At 43.1% G+C, this 15,412-nt stretch overlaps 1 protein-coding gene across 4 annotated transcripts in view; it reads right to left on the reverse strand.

The window, feature by feature from the left end:
• rabl6b (RAB, member RAS oncogene family-like 6b) overlaps positions 1 to 15,412 on the reverse strand; it is a 94,381-nt gene that overhangs the window by 39,101 nt on the left and 39,868 nt on the right. For all 4 annotated transcript variants that reach the window (XM_060907463.1, XM_060907462.1, XM_060907464.1 and 1 more), the window contains 3 exons: positions 13,392 to 13,483; positions 6,833 to 6,973; positions 4,384 to 4,489 (listed from right to left, as the gene is read on the reverse strand). In XM_060907463.1, the coding sequence (XP_060763446.1) occupies positions 4,384 to 4,489; positions 6,833 to 6,973; positions 13,392 to 13,483 (339 nt within the window). The remainder of the gene's footprint in view (positions 1 to 4,383; positions 4,490 to 6,832; positions 6,974 to 13,391; positions 13,484 to 15,412) is intronic.

The raw sequence follows: 15,412 nt of genomic DNA on the forward strand, positions 1-15,412 counted from the left end.
CCCGGAAGAAGAAGAATTACGAGAATTTCTGAAGCCTTATGCGCCTCGCCTCATCTATACGCTCTTGCCAGTATCTGTTGGCGTTGTCGGTGACAACAAGCCACAGCACCAAGACCAGCAACACTAACGACTCCATGTCCTCCATGTTTATTGTTTACTATCCGGGTCGTGAGACTACCGCTTAAAAGATCACTGATGTCACTGTTTGCGCTGCTTAACGACATCACATGACGTCCACCCACTTTCGCTAACTCCACCCAATGTGTCCACCCACTTCCAGCCAGCACGGTTCAGCGCGGTTGTAGTCGAAATGCAACTCCAACAGCCCCGACTCAGCACGGCACGGCTCAGCCCGACTCAGCCGCGTTTGTAGTGGAAAAGCGGCATTAGTGTAATTATATTTGCTAATATTACAGCGTTCACAAGAATATTAGCTACACGCACATTACGAACATTACAGCTACAAGGAATAGAGGTGGTCAAAGCGGAGGAGTTCAAATATCTGGGCTCAACTGTACAAAGTAATGGAGAGTGAAGAAGAAAGTGCAAGCAGGTCGGAATGGATGGAGGAGAGCGTCAGGAATGATGTGTAACAGAAGGTTGCAGGCAAACGTGAAAGTGTACAAGACAGGTCATTATCAGGGATCGAAACGGGAATTTGGGAGCACTGGTCCATTTGGCCTCTCAGAGCTACTGGTCCAAATGGAGTTGCACTGGTCCGTATTTATAATTACAAATTTCAAGCCGATTTTATATATTTATTCATATAATACAACCATATTATACATGAGTGATCAATTTCAACTGTCTATAAACTTCTTCCTCAGTCATCTCATTATCATCACAATCTTCGAAACCCTCATCCAGATCATCATCTATTGGGTCATACACCACATCATGCTGCGCCTCCTCGTCATCTTCATCTTCCACCTCCTCATTCTGTCTCTCCCGGGGCTCTACATCTCCTGCCACATACTCCCTCTCATCACCTGCAGGCTGCTCTGACTCATCACACTTGTTGAGCGATATCCGTTCGTTTTGATAGCTGTCAGAAATGTCAAGCCGAGGACTTTTAAACTTCGCAGGGGTCTAATCTATCTGACCAATAGCGGTTCAAGTTACATTTGTCTTCACGGGCAGCAACGAAAATGAACGGGAAGAAACGAAACTTCGCGCAGCCATGCTGCATGTAGCGGTGTATACTGCGCACGTAAACAATATGGCGGCGCCCGCGTCTATGCCAACTTGACAAATCTCATCTCATCATCTCTAGCCGCTTTATCCTGTTCTACAGGGTCGCAGGCAAGCTGGAGCCTATCCCAGCTGACTACGGGCGAAAGGCGGGGTACACCCTGGACAAGTTGCCAGGTCATCACAGGGCTGACACATAGACACAGACAACCATTCACACTCACATTCACACCTACGCTCAATTTAGAGTCACCAGTTAACCTAACCTGCATGTCTTTGGACTGTGGGGGAAACCGGAGCACCCGGAGGAAACCCACGCGGACACGGGGAGAACATGCAAACTCCGCACAGAAAGGCCCTCGCCGGCCACGGGGCTCGAACCCGGACCTTCTTGCTGTGAGGCGACAGCGCTAACCACTACACCACCGTGCCGCCCAACTTGACAAATGTCTCATAATATCTATTGAAATTATCGTAAAAAATGGTAAAATAGACCAAGTTCTGCTTAAAATGGGCGAGAATCGTTGATAGAAACCATCGAGGCAGTGAGTAGTTTGATATATATAGCGTGGCGAGCCAGTCGGTCGAGTACATGTTGTCACTAGTCGCCCGTACCCTTTCCAACTCGCATTGGCGAGTGGGCGACCGCCCGTTTCGATCCCTGGTCATTATTAACGGTGCGATGAAGTGGCGTTGCCCTTAAATCAACCTAAATTTCATTACTTTCCAATAACGGCATACCCCAACGTGTTTTCTTCCTTTTATACCACAGGAATTTGCTAACGTCATCCTTCTCATCTATTTAATTGTCATGGGACGTCCTTGAAACAACTTCGTTTCTGTTATGGAGCACTTGCATGTGACGTCACAGCCGATCCAGATTGTGACAGATGCCATCTTGTCGGTCAAACGCCATATTCCGCCTTCTACTTCTGCTTTTACTTCTACCTTTTCTTCTGGAAAACCCTACTATATACAATTCTACTACAACGGCTGCGGCTACAAGCTCTCCCTACCTGTGCATGTTTTGTGTGTGTGTGTTTTTGCGTGTTGTTCATCTGTACCGGACTTCAATATCCACTACAACCGTATGGACTTACTGGACATTGGTTTCCAGCAGAAAATGACGGTTTGTAGCGATTTCCATCGCATGCACAACATTCCGGACGAGATAGCGAGACCAGCGGGGTCTCCGTGGATTGTTATCGGAAGCAAAGTGAAGGAGGCGGCGCCGGGAGCGGAAGCAAAAGTGAGGCTGCAGAGCCGGCCTGTTGACTAAGCTCAGAAAACAGCCACTCAAACCTCCACTGCTAAGCCTCTACCTCTCCAACGCCAGATCCATGTAAACAAGACGGACGATTTGGAATTACAGCTGGAATTACCTTATTCTATTCTATAATCGGCTGGTCAGTGCTATACTCAATACTTAAGTGACTTACCCATCCAATGAGGATTCTTGTTTACAAAATGCCACATCTGAGTCGCTGACAAATCCTGAATTTCTGTAAAGATAACTGTCCAGAGATTTATAAGCACGCAGTGCTTCACCACTGAACAGCGAGGGAAAGTTAATGAGGTAATTATACACGTCCGGGTATTCCGCTGGCAGTTCAAAATCCGGTCGTGAAAACTCCATCCGGTAAGCCATAAGGGTCACTAATCTGTAGATCGTTTATTTTAGACATATATCTAGTTATCTGTTCATTAGAAAAATGAGCCGTGTAGTCCGTCGATTGAAATTGATCCATTCTGTACACGAGTGCAGCAGTATTCAGCGGTGTTTTTGACCGACAAGATGGCGGTTGTGTACTTTCCGGTCACGTGACTGCAAGATCTCTATTGGTCATACAACTACCGTATTTTCTGGACTATAAGCCGCTACTTTTTTCCTAGGTTTTGAACCATGCGGCTTATACAAAGGTGCGGCTATTCTGTGGATTTTTCTTCCACCGCTAGGGGCGCTCTAACCGGAAGTAGAATCAAAAATAAGATAGACGAAAAATCAATGCAAAGAAGAATTAGCAGATCTTTAGCAGATAGAACACGCACGACAAATTACTAACTGGTAATTATTTTCAAATCCAGCGAAGATGATTAAAGTGACTTGTGGTTTCAAACACAGGAGAAATGAAGGTAAATAAATACCGGTTATTTTCTCTTGGTTCTGTTCCGTTTTAATCAGCAAAGTTGCTGCCGTGTTAAAAGGCACTGTTCGGAAAGAATCTGTTCAGGTACATACATGTACATTTACAGTACAAAATCGTTCTGTACATGCAGTAAATATCTAATTTTTCAACATAGATATCTGCGGCTTATAGCCCGGTGCGGCTTGTATATCTTTTTTTAAATTTTTTTAAAAAAATAGAGCGGATGCGGCTTATATACAGGCGCGCTCTATAGTCCAGAAAATACGGTAAAAGAAAACACGACTGAGAACCCACAAAGCCCAACATCCTGTCCTGAAGACTTCCCTATGGCTGATTTTTTTTTTTTAAATCTCTGCTTGTTAAAGCACCGACGCGGGAGACGCCTTGCCTTGCAGAAACCGTTACATCAAACTTCTCCTTACAGAAAGTCATGAAATCAAGTGCACTGTTAAAGAACAGTAAGGTTTTTTTTTTTTTAATTGGGCTTAGATTATATGTTACGCCTTGTGAAGGAATCGTTACCATAGAAACGTGTCGCTATATAAACCTGTGACCTGCCTTGCGCCCAGAGCTGCTGTTCCATAAAATCAATCTGACCAATACAGATAAAAACGTATTAAGGAAGTAAATTCAAGTGTTAAATCAACTTACTACAACTAACACCACTCGGAGGTAAGCGGTGACGGTAAGACTGCAGTCGGTCTGATTATATTACAGTCTAACAAACAAACACTACAAGACGTAAACTCGCAGCCTGAAGGGTTTGTCGAGTTTAGAGTTTAAAAGTTTGCCCTACTGATAAAGTGCACTGTAACGAGGTCATGAGACGACTCGAGTTGGTTCAGCTGCAGTGCAGAGCTCCAGGGTTGCAGTCGGACACCGCTGATCTAATTACTGCTGGACATTCAAGACACTCCACACGCCGAGATGAAATATTAAGTGAGTGGCACAACAATGGACTCGAGTCTATCCTCTAAACTAGAGAGTCGGCCCGAGAGATTCTGGGCGTCATTGTACTCCAGTCCTGAAGTCGAAGACGTCTTACCTGGAGCTGCAAGAAAGGAATGTTGAAAAACCGGTGCAGGTATTTGAGGCCGAAGCCATTTTTCATGGAAGACTCGGCGTAGTGGATGTAGGAAGAACCCAGGGGCCTGTTTGGGAGGAAGAGCAAAGTCATCAAACATTTAGACGCTTGAGATATCCAGCAATACGACGACGACTCATCTGATACTGAGTGCTTGAAGATACCGGTTGAAACTGAAGGACTGGATAGGATGTAGGGTGTATTTTCTAATCTGGATGGATTAGATTAGATCAGATAGGACAGAGAGTGTATTTATCACTCTGGATGGATAGGATAGAATGTAGGATGTATTTTCTGATCTAGATGGATTGGATTAGGTAGGACGTAGGGTGTATTTTCTCATCTGGATGGATTGGATTAGATCGGACATGGGGTACATTTTCTAATCTGGATAGACAGATGGATTAGATTGGACGTAGGGTGTATTTTCTAATCTGGATGGATAGGATAGAATGTAGGATGTATTTTCTGATCTAGATGGATTGGATTAGGTAGGACGTAGGGTGTATTTTCTCATCTGGATGGATTGGATTAGATCGGACATGGGGTACATTTTCTAATCTGGATAGACAGATGGATTAGATTGGACGTAGGGTGTATTTTCTAATCTGGATGGATAGGATAGAATGTAGGACGTATTTTCTGATCTGGATGGATTGGATTAGATCGGACGTAGGGCGCATTTTCTAATCTGGATGGATAGATTGGATTAGATCAGACGTAGGGCGTATTTTCTAATCTGGATGGATTGGATAGGACGTAGGGTGCATTTTCTAATCTGGATGGATAGGATGTAGGACATATTTTCTGATCTGGATGGATTGGATTAGATCGGGTGTAGGGCACATTTTCTAATCTGGACGGATAGATTGGATTAGATCGGACGTAGGGTGTATTTTCTAATCTGGATAGATTGGATTAGCTAGGACATATTTTCTGATCTGGATGGATAGATTGGATTAGATCGGATGTAGGGTGTATTTTCTAATCTGGATAGATTGGATTAGGTAGGACATATTTTCTGATCTGGATAGATAGGATAGAATGTAGGACGTATTTTCTGATCTGGATGGATTGGATTAGATCGGACGTAGGGCATATTTTCTAATCTGGATGGATTGGATTAGATCGGACGTAGGGTGTACTTTCTAATCTGGATGGATAGATTGGATTAGATCGGACGTAGGGTGTACTTTCTAATCTGGATGGACAGGATAGAATGTAGGACGCATTTTCTGATCTGGATGGATTGGATTAGATCGGACGTAGGGCATATTTTCTAATCTGGATGGATTAGATTAGATCGGACGTAGGGTGTACTTTCTAATCTGGATGGATAGGATAGAATGTAGGATGTATTTTCTGATCTGGATAGATTGGATTAGATCGGACGTAGGGTGTACTTTCTAATCTGGATGGATAGGATAGAATGTAGGACGTATTTTCTAATCTGGATAGATTGGATTAGATCGGACGTAGGGTGCATTTTCTAATCTGGATAGATTGGATTAGGTAGGACATAGGGTGCATTTCCTTATCTGGATGGATTCGATAGAACGTAAAGTGTATTTTCTAATCTGGATGGACAGATAGATAGATTAGATAGGACATAGGGTGTATTTTCTAATCTGGATTGACGGATTGGATTAGATAGGATGTATTTTCTAATCTGGATGGATGGATAGGATGTATTGGATAGGATATTTTCTAATCAGGATGGACTGGATAGATGGATTAGATAGAATGTAGGGTGTATTTCCTAATCTGGATAATTTTCTAACCTACAATCCAAGTGTTCTTAAATCGGATCGTTCCATCTCTCACACATTATTTCATCATATCAACGTGTTCCACATCAGTATAACCTCCTAATAAAACGGGCTACTGGATTCCATCACAGCAGCGACAGAGTGCACGGTTGGATCCTGAGCTCAGGTTATGGTCTGTGTGGGTTTATTCTGGGTTCTCTGGCTTCCTCCCACCTCCCAAAAAAAAAAAAAAAAAAAAAAAAAAAAACACCCCAGACGGTGGACTGGCTATTCTGGTGCGAGTGCACTTTAGTAGACTGGTATCTCAGGCAGTGTGTATTCCTGGTCTAGAGGAATGAACGAATGAACAAACAAGCCTTGTTTCTAACTGCAAATGAAAAAAAAAAAAAAGTGAGAAATGGTGGTTTAAGGGGAAAAAAGGTCCAGTTACAGCATTGTGTTCAACATACAGAGCCCTGTGTGTACTGCACCAAAATTAAAAAGAAAACCTAAAGGACGCTGCCCTAAAGTCACAGGAATACTAATAAAAAGACCACATTACAGTATATAACAAACTTCCTGGAGAATATCATGTTTCAAAGTCAAATGCACGTTCCACACTTCCTCCTCCATGACACGAGGTCCTGGCGTCGTCTTCATACCTGTTGAGGCTGTTAATGAAGTCTCTGATGTCATCAGGAAGGATGACCCTGTGCTCGCCCATGTCCCGATGATTACCCAGCACACACACGGGCACGTGGGTCGGCACTCTGGGCAGCTCACGCAAAATGTAGTTATAAGTCCTGTGAAGGAAAAACAAACAAAGAGCGCGTTTAGAGAAGCAGACCACACTTCCTGTTTGTAAAAATCTATCCGTGTGTATTCCTGTAGCTTTATATTAATCCCATGCACTAAACGTTCCAGCATTTCCCAGCTCTAATGTACATTTAAACCTCGTAAAGAAGGTATTGGACGAGTCAAGGAGCAAGACAAATCGACACGAGTCAGAAAAACATCCCGACTTTTATAAACCTCATTTAGTGTTTAATTTTATCGTCTCCGATTCTGAATATTATTATTATGAACATTTTCATTCTCAAGCAGATCTCATTAACACAGCGGTTCTCAGACCTGCTGCAGTTCAACTGCACGTGTTATTATACATTTTAACAGATTTTATTTATGAATATAATCTACATATTTATACATTATATTAGGGCTGGGCAATATTAACTACTTATTAACTGAGCACAAGGTCTTTATGGGAAGACCGAGATCTGATATTTTCCCATAAAGACAGAGCAAGCAAGGGTTAATAAGGAGTTTATATTATATGCCTTTTTTTTTAGTTCCAAGATTAAAACAGACGGTCGTTATAATGAGCCGTGACGCTGCTTTAGTTGTGTAATATTTACGATTAGGATAATGACTGCATAGTACACAAGACAAATATGATGGTCTTATAGTTTTTTTTTTTTAAAGATTTTTTTGGGGGCTTTTTTCACCTTTTTTTTTAAAGATTTTTGGGGGGGCTTTTTTCACGTTTATTGGATAGGACAGTGTAGAGACAGGAAATGAGCAGGAGAGAGAGACGGGGAGGGATCGGGAAATGACCTTGGGTCAGAATCGAACCCGGGTCCCCGGATTTATGGTATGGCGCCTTATCCACCTGAGCCACGACGCCCCTGGGCTTTTTTCACCTTTATTGGATAGGACAGTGTAGAGACAGGAAATGAGCGGGAGAGAGAGACGGGGAGGGATCGGGAAATGACCTCAGGTCGGAATCGAACCCGGGTCCCCGGATTTATGGTATGGCACCTTATCCACCTGAGCCACTAATACTCTATTATAAACTAATAAAATAAATGGCTCAGGCTTCATAGAAGAAAAAAAACAAATTTGAACAGAATCTCACAGTATGATGCTGAAGCTGCCTAAACAATGGAAAATAAAATACCATTTTGGCAAAAACGTTGGCATCCATTAATTTCTTGTATTAAGTAAAAAATTAATGTAAAGTCCGCACAGTCCTTCACTGTAAACATAACACACTTTCAGTAACAGAATTTAAGCCTACATAAACACTGACTCGCACATGCTGCTTCTCTTGAACGTATACACGGACGCAAGCAGTGTTGCCAGATACTGCTGACGTTTTCCAGCCCAAAATATGTTCAAAACCCGCCAAAATGCACTTGAACCGCCCAATCTGGCAACACTGGAAGTAAGGCGGAAGGTAGTTTGTCGACGTCACCTCAAGACGATGCCAACGATTGGTCAAATTTGCAGGAAAGTTGCGGTGATTGGATATAATTGCAACACCGCCCTGAATTCGCGGGGATTGGTTGAATTTGCATTGAAGTTGCAAATCGCAACATCGCGAAATCCTGGAGGGTCTGATTAATGTTCCATTCGTATTTAAAAAAAAATGGTTGTTGTACACTTTTTTCTTTTACACGTTTTAAACATCTGTGCTTTTTTAAAAAAAAAAAATCTTGTTTTACACATTTTAAACATCCCACAGCATCGTTAGCTAGCACCTCTTGGCAGACAACACACTGTGGCAGTGGAGCATCTTCAGATCCAGTCCATGAAAATCCAAACTTTAAATAATCGTGGTCAGACTTCCTTCTTTTTTTGCTTGGCCCAGACTCCGTCTCCTCACTCACTGTAGCTTTAGGTACTAAAAATCGATCCATTTTATCTCTGGTAAAGGCTAGCTGAAGCTCGCTAAATGTCCGCAATAGTAACTTATTCTGGTTTATTTTTCCTCACGTTGCACCCCCCCTGAAGAACTCTGGCGCCCCCTAGGGGAGGCGCGCCCCACACTTTGAAAAGCCCTGCATTATTCTACAGTAGACCCCCGCCTATTCGCGGTTCAGTATTCGCGAATTCACATATTCGCGGGATTTTATACAGAACGTATCTCCTATACATTAGCGGAAATCTCAGCGATTCACGGTCATTTGCGGCGAACATATCGAACGTTTACGCACTGCTACGTTCTCGGAGCCGAATGCTCGCTCGCTATTGGCTGAAGTTTGAATGGCGGGCTGCTGCTCATTGGCTGATACGAATGAGCGCATTGTACGGTACAGTCTCGCGGTTCCCGTAGTTCAGACTTGTTCACGTGTTGTGCGTTCTTGGTATTTTTGAATAATTTTTACGCCCTACAATGGCTCCTAAATGCTCTGCATCTTCTAAGGCTCCTGCCAAGGAACCTAAGCGCCAGAAGAAGGTAATGACGCTGCAGGAGAAGGTAGGACTTCTCGATATGCTAAAGGAAGGGAAGAGTTAAGCATTTGTGAGCAGTTTTTTTTTGGGGGGGGGGGGTTTACAAGTATTCGCGATTTTGGCTTATTCGTGGCCATGTCCGGTCCCTAACCCCCACGAATACTGAGGGCTTACTGTATTTTGGAATGAAAGATGAAATTTAAAAAAGGGTGCAGCTTGGTGTTTTATTTAAAACAATACAAGCAGAAATGGCTCGATTTTGTTTTCGAAATGTATTGCCATCATCAAATAGTAGTATTAGAAAAGTGGACAACATTTCTGATCGTTTTCTTATTTTGTAATATTCCTTTATTGAATTTCATTTGACTGATCCTATATTTTCACCCAGAAGTAAATTACACCGCCTGGCTCGCGCTCACTCATGTCTCACTTACAACACACGACGATGACGATAGATCGACCTCCAGCGAGTTCATGGATCATGGATGCTATGCAGTACATGCTCTTCAAAGGCCCTAAACGGGTGAATCTACGTGAAGAAGACTGTGAAATATCTGGATGCGTAGCACGCCTTCACAACATTTCACAAATCAAGTCGGAATATGCCTCCAAAGACGCCATGTCATGCGGATGAGAATAAACAAACCATAACGCTCCCAACCCGCCCACAAGCTTAGGCTTCCAGGTCACCCAAAACCTAAGTTCTAAATAAACTAAAACGCAATTCAGAACGGCATTTTTCAAAATTGCTTTTTCCCTTTTTCTGCTGTTCAATGACTCATTTTCAATAACTAACAACACATCAAAACATGGCTCTGGATTCCATTTCACAAGTCATACACAAGTGTAAAAATTCATAAACGAGTCCTTTTTCATTTCTCATGTGACTTCCAAAATAGAATAACGAATGAACGAAAAAGTACACGGACCGTAAGGTCACACCAATTCGATTAGTTGGTTCTCGGAATCGCCACTTGAAGAAAATGCAAAATGGGAAAAAGGAAAAAAAAAACCTGAAAATTGACTGCAGGTTGAGGTCACGTGACGTCGAAAACCAATCAAATCACCCCTTTCACTTTAGATAAAGACTTGTGGAAGAAACATGCCTGTGGAGGGGAATCCTGCAAAGCCTGCGTTTGTGATTGTTAGGATGTTCAGCGAACAGAAGCGTAAAATCTTTGACAGGTGTGTCGAAATTCAAGAGGGGGAAAACGTTGCACAGTTGTACTCAAGATACCGTGAGCTTGTTACCCTGCGATGTGCCAACCTGGACAACGACTCTGTGGAGGTGGGTTTGATTTATATATTTCATTGATTGATGTGAGGGGCAAACAAAAAAAATCATTCAACGTATTTAGCCATCAGAAGTAGCCTACTCCTGGTCAAATCTTTTTTTCTGTGCATTGTAGATGTTCAATTGACTGTAATTCAATCGTTTATTTAGCCTCTGTTTACTGGTTTGCCTGATAAAAGACGTGCAGCCAGAGCTCGCTCTTAACGCATATGGGTGGAAATAAGAGAAGCTATTAAAAGAGCCATATGAAATGTGTAACAATCATGTATTGTCTTTGTTTTGTTTCTCTATTATGAAAGCCCTCTATTTCCACCGCTAATTTTACCATCAGAGCATTTTTTTTATTTTATTTTTATTTCGCACGCTCGCTTCATTTTTTCCTGAAAAAATCCGAGAACCAACTAATTAAATTGGTGTGGCCTAAACCAGTATTCTCTTCTTCTTCTCCCCCAAGTGACAGACTTCCTGGCACAAAGCTTGCAAATTACACCAATGGTTCATTCAAATAAATATGTACGCAAGCACGCAAGTAAAGAATAATTTATGCTGACAACCCAGTCCTCGCAGATAGCGTCGCAGACGGTGTCTGCGTAGCCCCCCCCACCTTCGCAGACGCTCTGCGCGAACCTCCCAAAAATTGTGACCACCGCAGAAGCCTCGCAGACAGCGTCGCAGACAAGAGGGCTCCGATTGGTCCACTCTACATCCGCCGTACACGCACTTCCGCTTCCCTACTTTCCCGGTTTGGTTTGTTTTCACGACCGGCATTTTTAAAAACACGAGCGAAGATGGAGCAGCACGAAGAGCGGTTGATTGAGGAAGTGAGGAAGTACGGACATCTATACGACTCCAGTTCTAGTCATTATAAAAAAAAAGTTCTAGTCATTATAAGTAACCGGAGGATAAACACTCCACTAACCACACCCACCAACTACTCCTAGCGATTTCGCGCCCCCTTGCGTTGTGCCGGTGAATAACATCGCGCACGCCTATTACTCCCCGCTCAACGATAAATTACAACTGTCTGCGAAAAGCTATCTGCGAAAGCCTTGTCGCAAGAGCATGCAGAGGCCTTAAGAAAGTAAATAATTTGGACCAGGTTTCCCACTTCAAGTCAAAATGTGAAATTCCCTGACTTTTCCATGACCGATAATGAACGGAAAAACAGACCACCTTTGTGCTGAACTGACCCCACCCCCCAAAAAAACCCCACAAAACCCCAGCCACAGTATTTTAAATCCATCAATTTGCAAGATCTCATCTCATCTCATTATCTCTAGCCGCTTTATCCTGTTCTACAGGGTCGCAGGCAAGCTGGAGCCTATCCCAGCTGACTACGGGCGAAAGGCGGGGTACACCCTGGACAAGTCGCCAGGTCATCACAGGGCTGACACATAGACACAGACAACCATTCACACTCACATTCACACCTACGGTCAATTTAGAGTCACCAGTTAACCTAACCTGCATGTCTTTGGACTGTGGGGGAAACCGGAGCACCCGGAGGAAACCCACGCGGACACGGGGAGAACATGCAAACTCCGCACAGAAAGGCCCTCGCCGGCCACGGGGCTCGAACCCAGGACCTTCTTGCTGTGAGGCGACAGCGCTAACCACTACACCGCCGTGCCGCCCCAATTTGCAAGATTTTTTTTTTTTAAACTAACGCGGACAAATCTTTAAAATGGTGGCGGGGGAAAGGAAAAAAAAATAATAATAATAACCTTGAAAATATAATACAACCTTGATAAATGGGCGGCACGGTGGTGTAGTGGTTAGCGCTGTCGCCTCACAGCAAGAAGGTTCTAGGTTTGAATGCAACGGCCTTTGATGAAAGGCGAGGGCCTTTCTGTGTGGAGTTTGCATGTTCTCCCCGTGTCTGCGTGGGTTTCCTCCGGGTGCTCCGGTTTCCCCTACAGTCCAAAGACATGCGGTTAGGTTAATATGGGACGGCCTTGGGCTGAGGTGCCCTTGAGCGATGCACCGAACTCCTGATTGCTACCCGGGCGCTGTTAGCATGGCTGCCCGCTGCTCTGGGAATATGTGTGTGTGCTCATTGCTCATGTGTGTGTGTTCACTGCTTCAGATGGGTTAAATGCAGAGAGGAAAATTCACAAGTGTGTGGTGAATAAAGTTGTGTTTTCTTTTTTTTATCCATGCGACAAACAAACTTCCCTGATTATTCCATGACTTGGCCCAAAACATGATCAAATTCCCTGATTTTCCATGTCTGGAATAGACTTTTTACATTCCATAACACTCTGGAAATTCTATGAGCTATGGGAACCCTGATTTTTTTTTAAAGCTATTAACAGTTATTAAGTAAACGGTAGCACCTCCTGAAACACCGCATAACATTTTCCAGACTTACGTTTGCCTTGTAGCTAAAGAAGTAAATATCAGGTGCAGAGTAAATACCTGACTGATCCACAACGTTTGAGCCATGTGGAAATCTGTGTACATTTTTTTGGCTGGATTATTTCTTTAAGATAAAAAAAAAAAAAAAATCTTTTAAATGAGCAACATTGAATTCAAACTCTAATTTAACTGGTCACACACACAGCACGACATACACGCGGTGAAATGCTTTTTACAACTGTCCAGTGACAGAAAAACAGAATTTACATCACTATACTGGGACACCAGTCACATACTGGGATTAAGAACCAGAGGTTTAAGATCTTGTTTTCTACCATTGCTTTGTGATGTCGAACATCATGATGACGCCGTTACAGTTCTTATAGACGTCCAAAAACTCCGCGTCCAAGGCCATCTCGTTCTCAGTCTGCACACATGCAAACAACATCCTGTTAGAAAATGTATTGCATACACAATATATTACAATTTACACTCACTGGCCCCTTTATTAGGAACACGCACCCATCCACCTGCTGTTCTGTTTGATGCAGTTCTCGAATCAGCCGATCCCTTGATGCATTAAAATCACGCAGATACAAATCAAGAGCTTCAGTTAATGTTCAAACATCAGAATGGGGAAAAACGGATCTCAAAGTGTGATTTTTTTTTTTTAACCACTGTGGTATGGGTGTTGGTTTGAATATTTCAGAAACTGCTGATCTCCTGGGGTTTTCACACACAACAGTCTCTAGAGTTTACACAGATAGAATGGTGCGAGAAACAAAAAAAACATCGAGTTAAGTGAGCGACAGTTCTGTGGGTGGAAACAAACACCTTGTTGATAAGACAGGTCAGACGGAAACGGCCAGGAAAATGGTTCGAGCTTTTTTTTTTTTTTTGCCAGGAAAGATATAGTAACTCAACTCCTTTGTCCCTCACGCCATCAGACTGTACAACTCCTCTTTGGGAGGGAGGAGGGGTAACAGGAGGACAGAGGACGGGAAGGAGCAGTAGCCTAGCCTGACAATAAGCAATACCGGACAAATGCACAATATATTAAAAAAAAAAAAAAAAAAAAAAAAGTACAATACCTCTCCTGCTGGCTTTTTTTTTTTATTATTTTTTTAGATTTGTATGTGTAAATACTTAATTTAATTTATTCTATCTAGAAGTTTTTCTCTATTTTCTATTCTCTGTTTATCCTGCAATGATGCTGCTGGAATTTTAATTTCCCTGAGGGAACCCTCCCAAAGGGATCAATAAAGTTCTAAAGTTCTGTCTAATCTAATCTAATCTAATCACTCTATACAGCCGTGGTGAGCAGAAAAGCATCTCAGCATGCAACAGAAAACAGAACACCACATTGGGTTCCAGTCCTACAGCCAAGAACAGGGATCTTAGCCCATGTTTACATTAGACCGTATCAGTGGATCATCAGATTAACGTTTTTAAAACGATTAGTGTGCACACAGCAACGCCAATACACGATTTGCGTGCACACAGCAACACCAATACACGGATACGCTCGGCTCCGCAGGCATCCTGCGCTCCAAATCACTCCGCCCTGAACAGCGAGTGCCCTCTGGAGGGTGCGCACTCCGGCCCTGCGCAGCTCACAGAGCGCGCGAGTGAAGCACACTAGCAGTGATTCGGGACTGAGCCGCTGTGCGCAAGTCACTTACCACTTGCAAGTGGAAGGATGGCAAGTCTAAAGACAATCATAACTACACAATGGGCAGTATTTGCATCAGTATTTGCAGTATTTTCATACTTTTATACTCTTTAATGAAAGGTGATACAAGGCGGAAGTCCGCGCCGTTTTTCAGCAGTCGTGTCACATGACCAACGCCAGCGAATCAGGAAGGTGGATGTCACAGTGACGTTGTCCAATGACGACGCCAGCTAGAGCTCAGCACAGCGTATCCGCGTATTCTCAATGTTTACACAGCACCGGACCAGACACGATCTGGATTGAATACGTGGACGCTGGCGGATTCCCGTTTCCCGGCGTTTCCAGGCGGTTTAATGTAAACGGACAGTGCATCCGCGAAGAAAACGAGACAGATACGGTCTAATGTAAACTTGGCCTTAGACTCAAGAAAACGTTCCTATTAAAGTAGCCAGTGGGTGTATATACAGTGTTGTACAACGTTCTATTCTGATTGGTCAGACAGCGTTGATTGATTTTCAGTAACAGCATTTCTCTATAGTGATGTAAAACATCATAAGATAGGATCGATGAGTTTATCACCGTAGGGGAAAGTCACATGTTCCAGCAGCTCCAAGCTCAGTAACAAACTGAATAATAAAAACTAGATACAAAATAAATAAATAAATATATATATATATATATATA

The sequence above is a fragment of the Neoarius graeffei genome, chromosome 24 (assembly GCF_027579695.1).
Source record: "Neoarius graeffei isolate fNeoGra1 chromosome 24, fNeoGra1.pri, whole genome shotgun sequence".
NCBI lineage: Eukaryota > Metazoa > Chordata > Actinopteri > Siluriformes > Ariidae > Neoarius > Neoarius graeffei.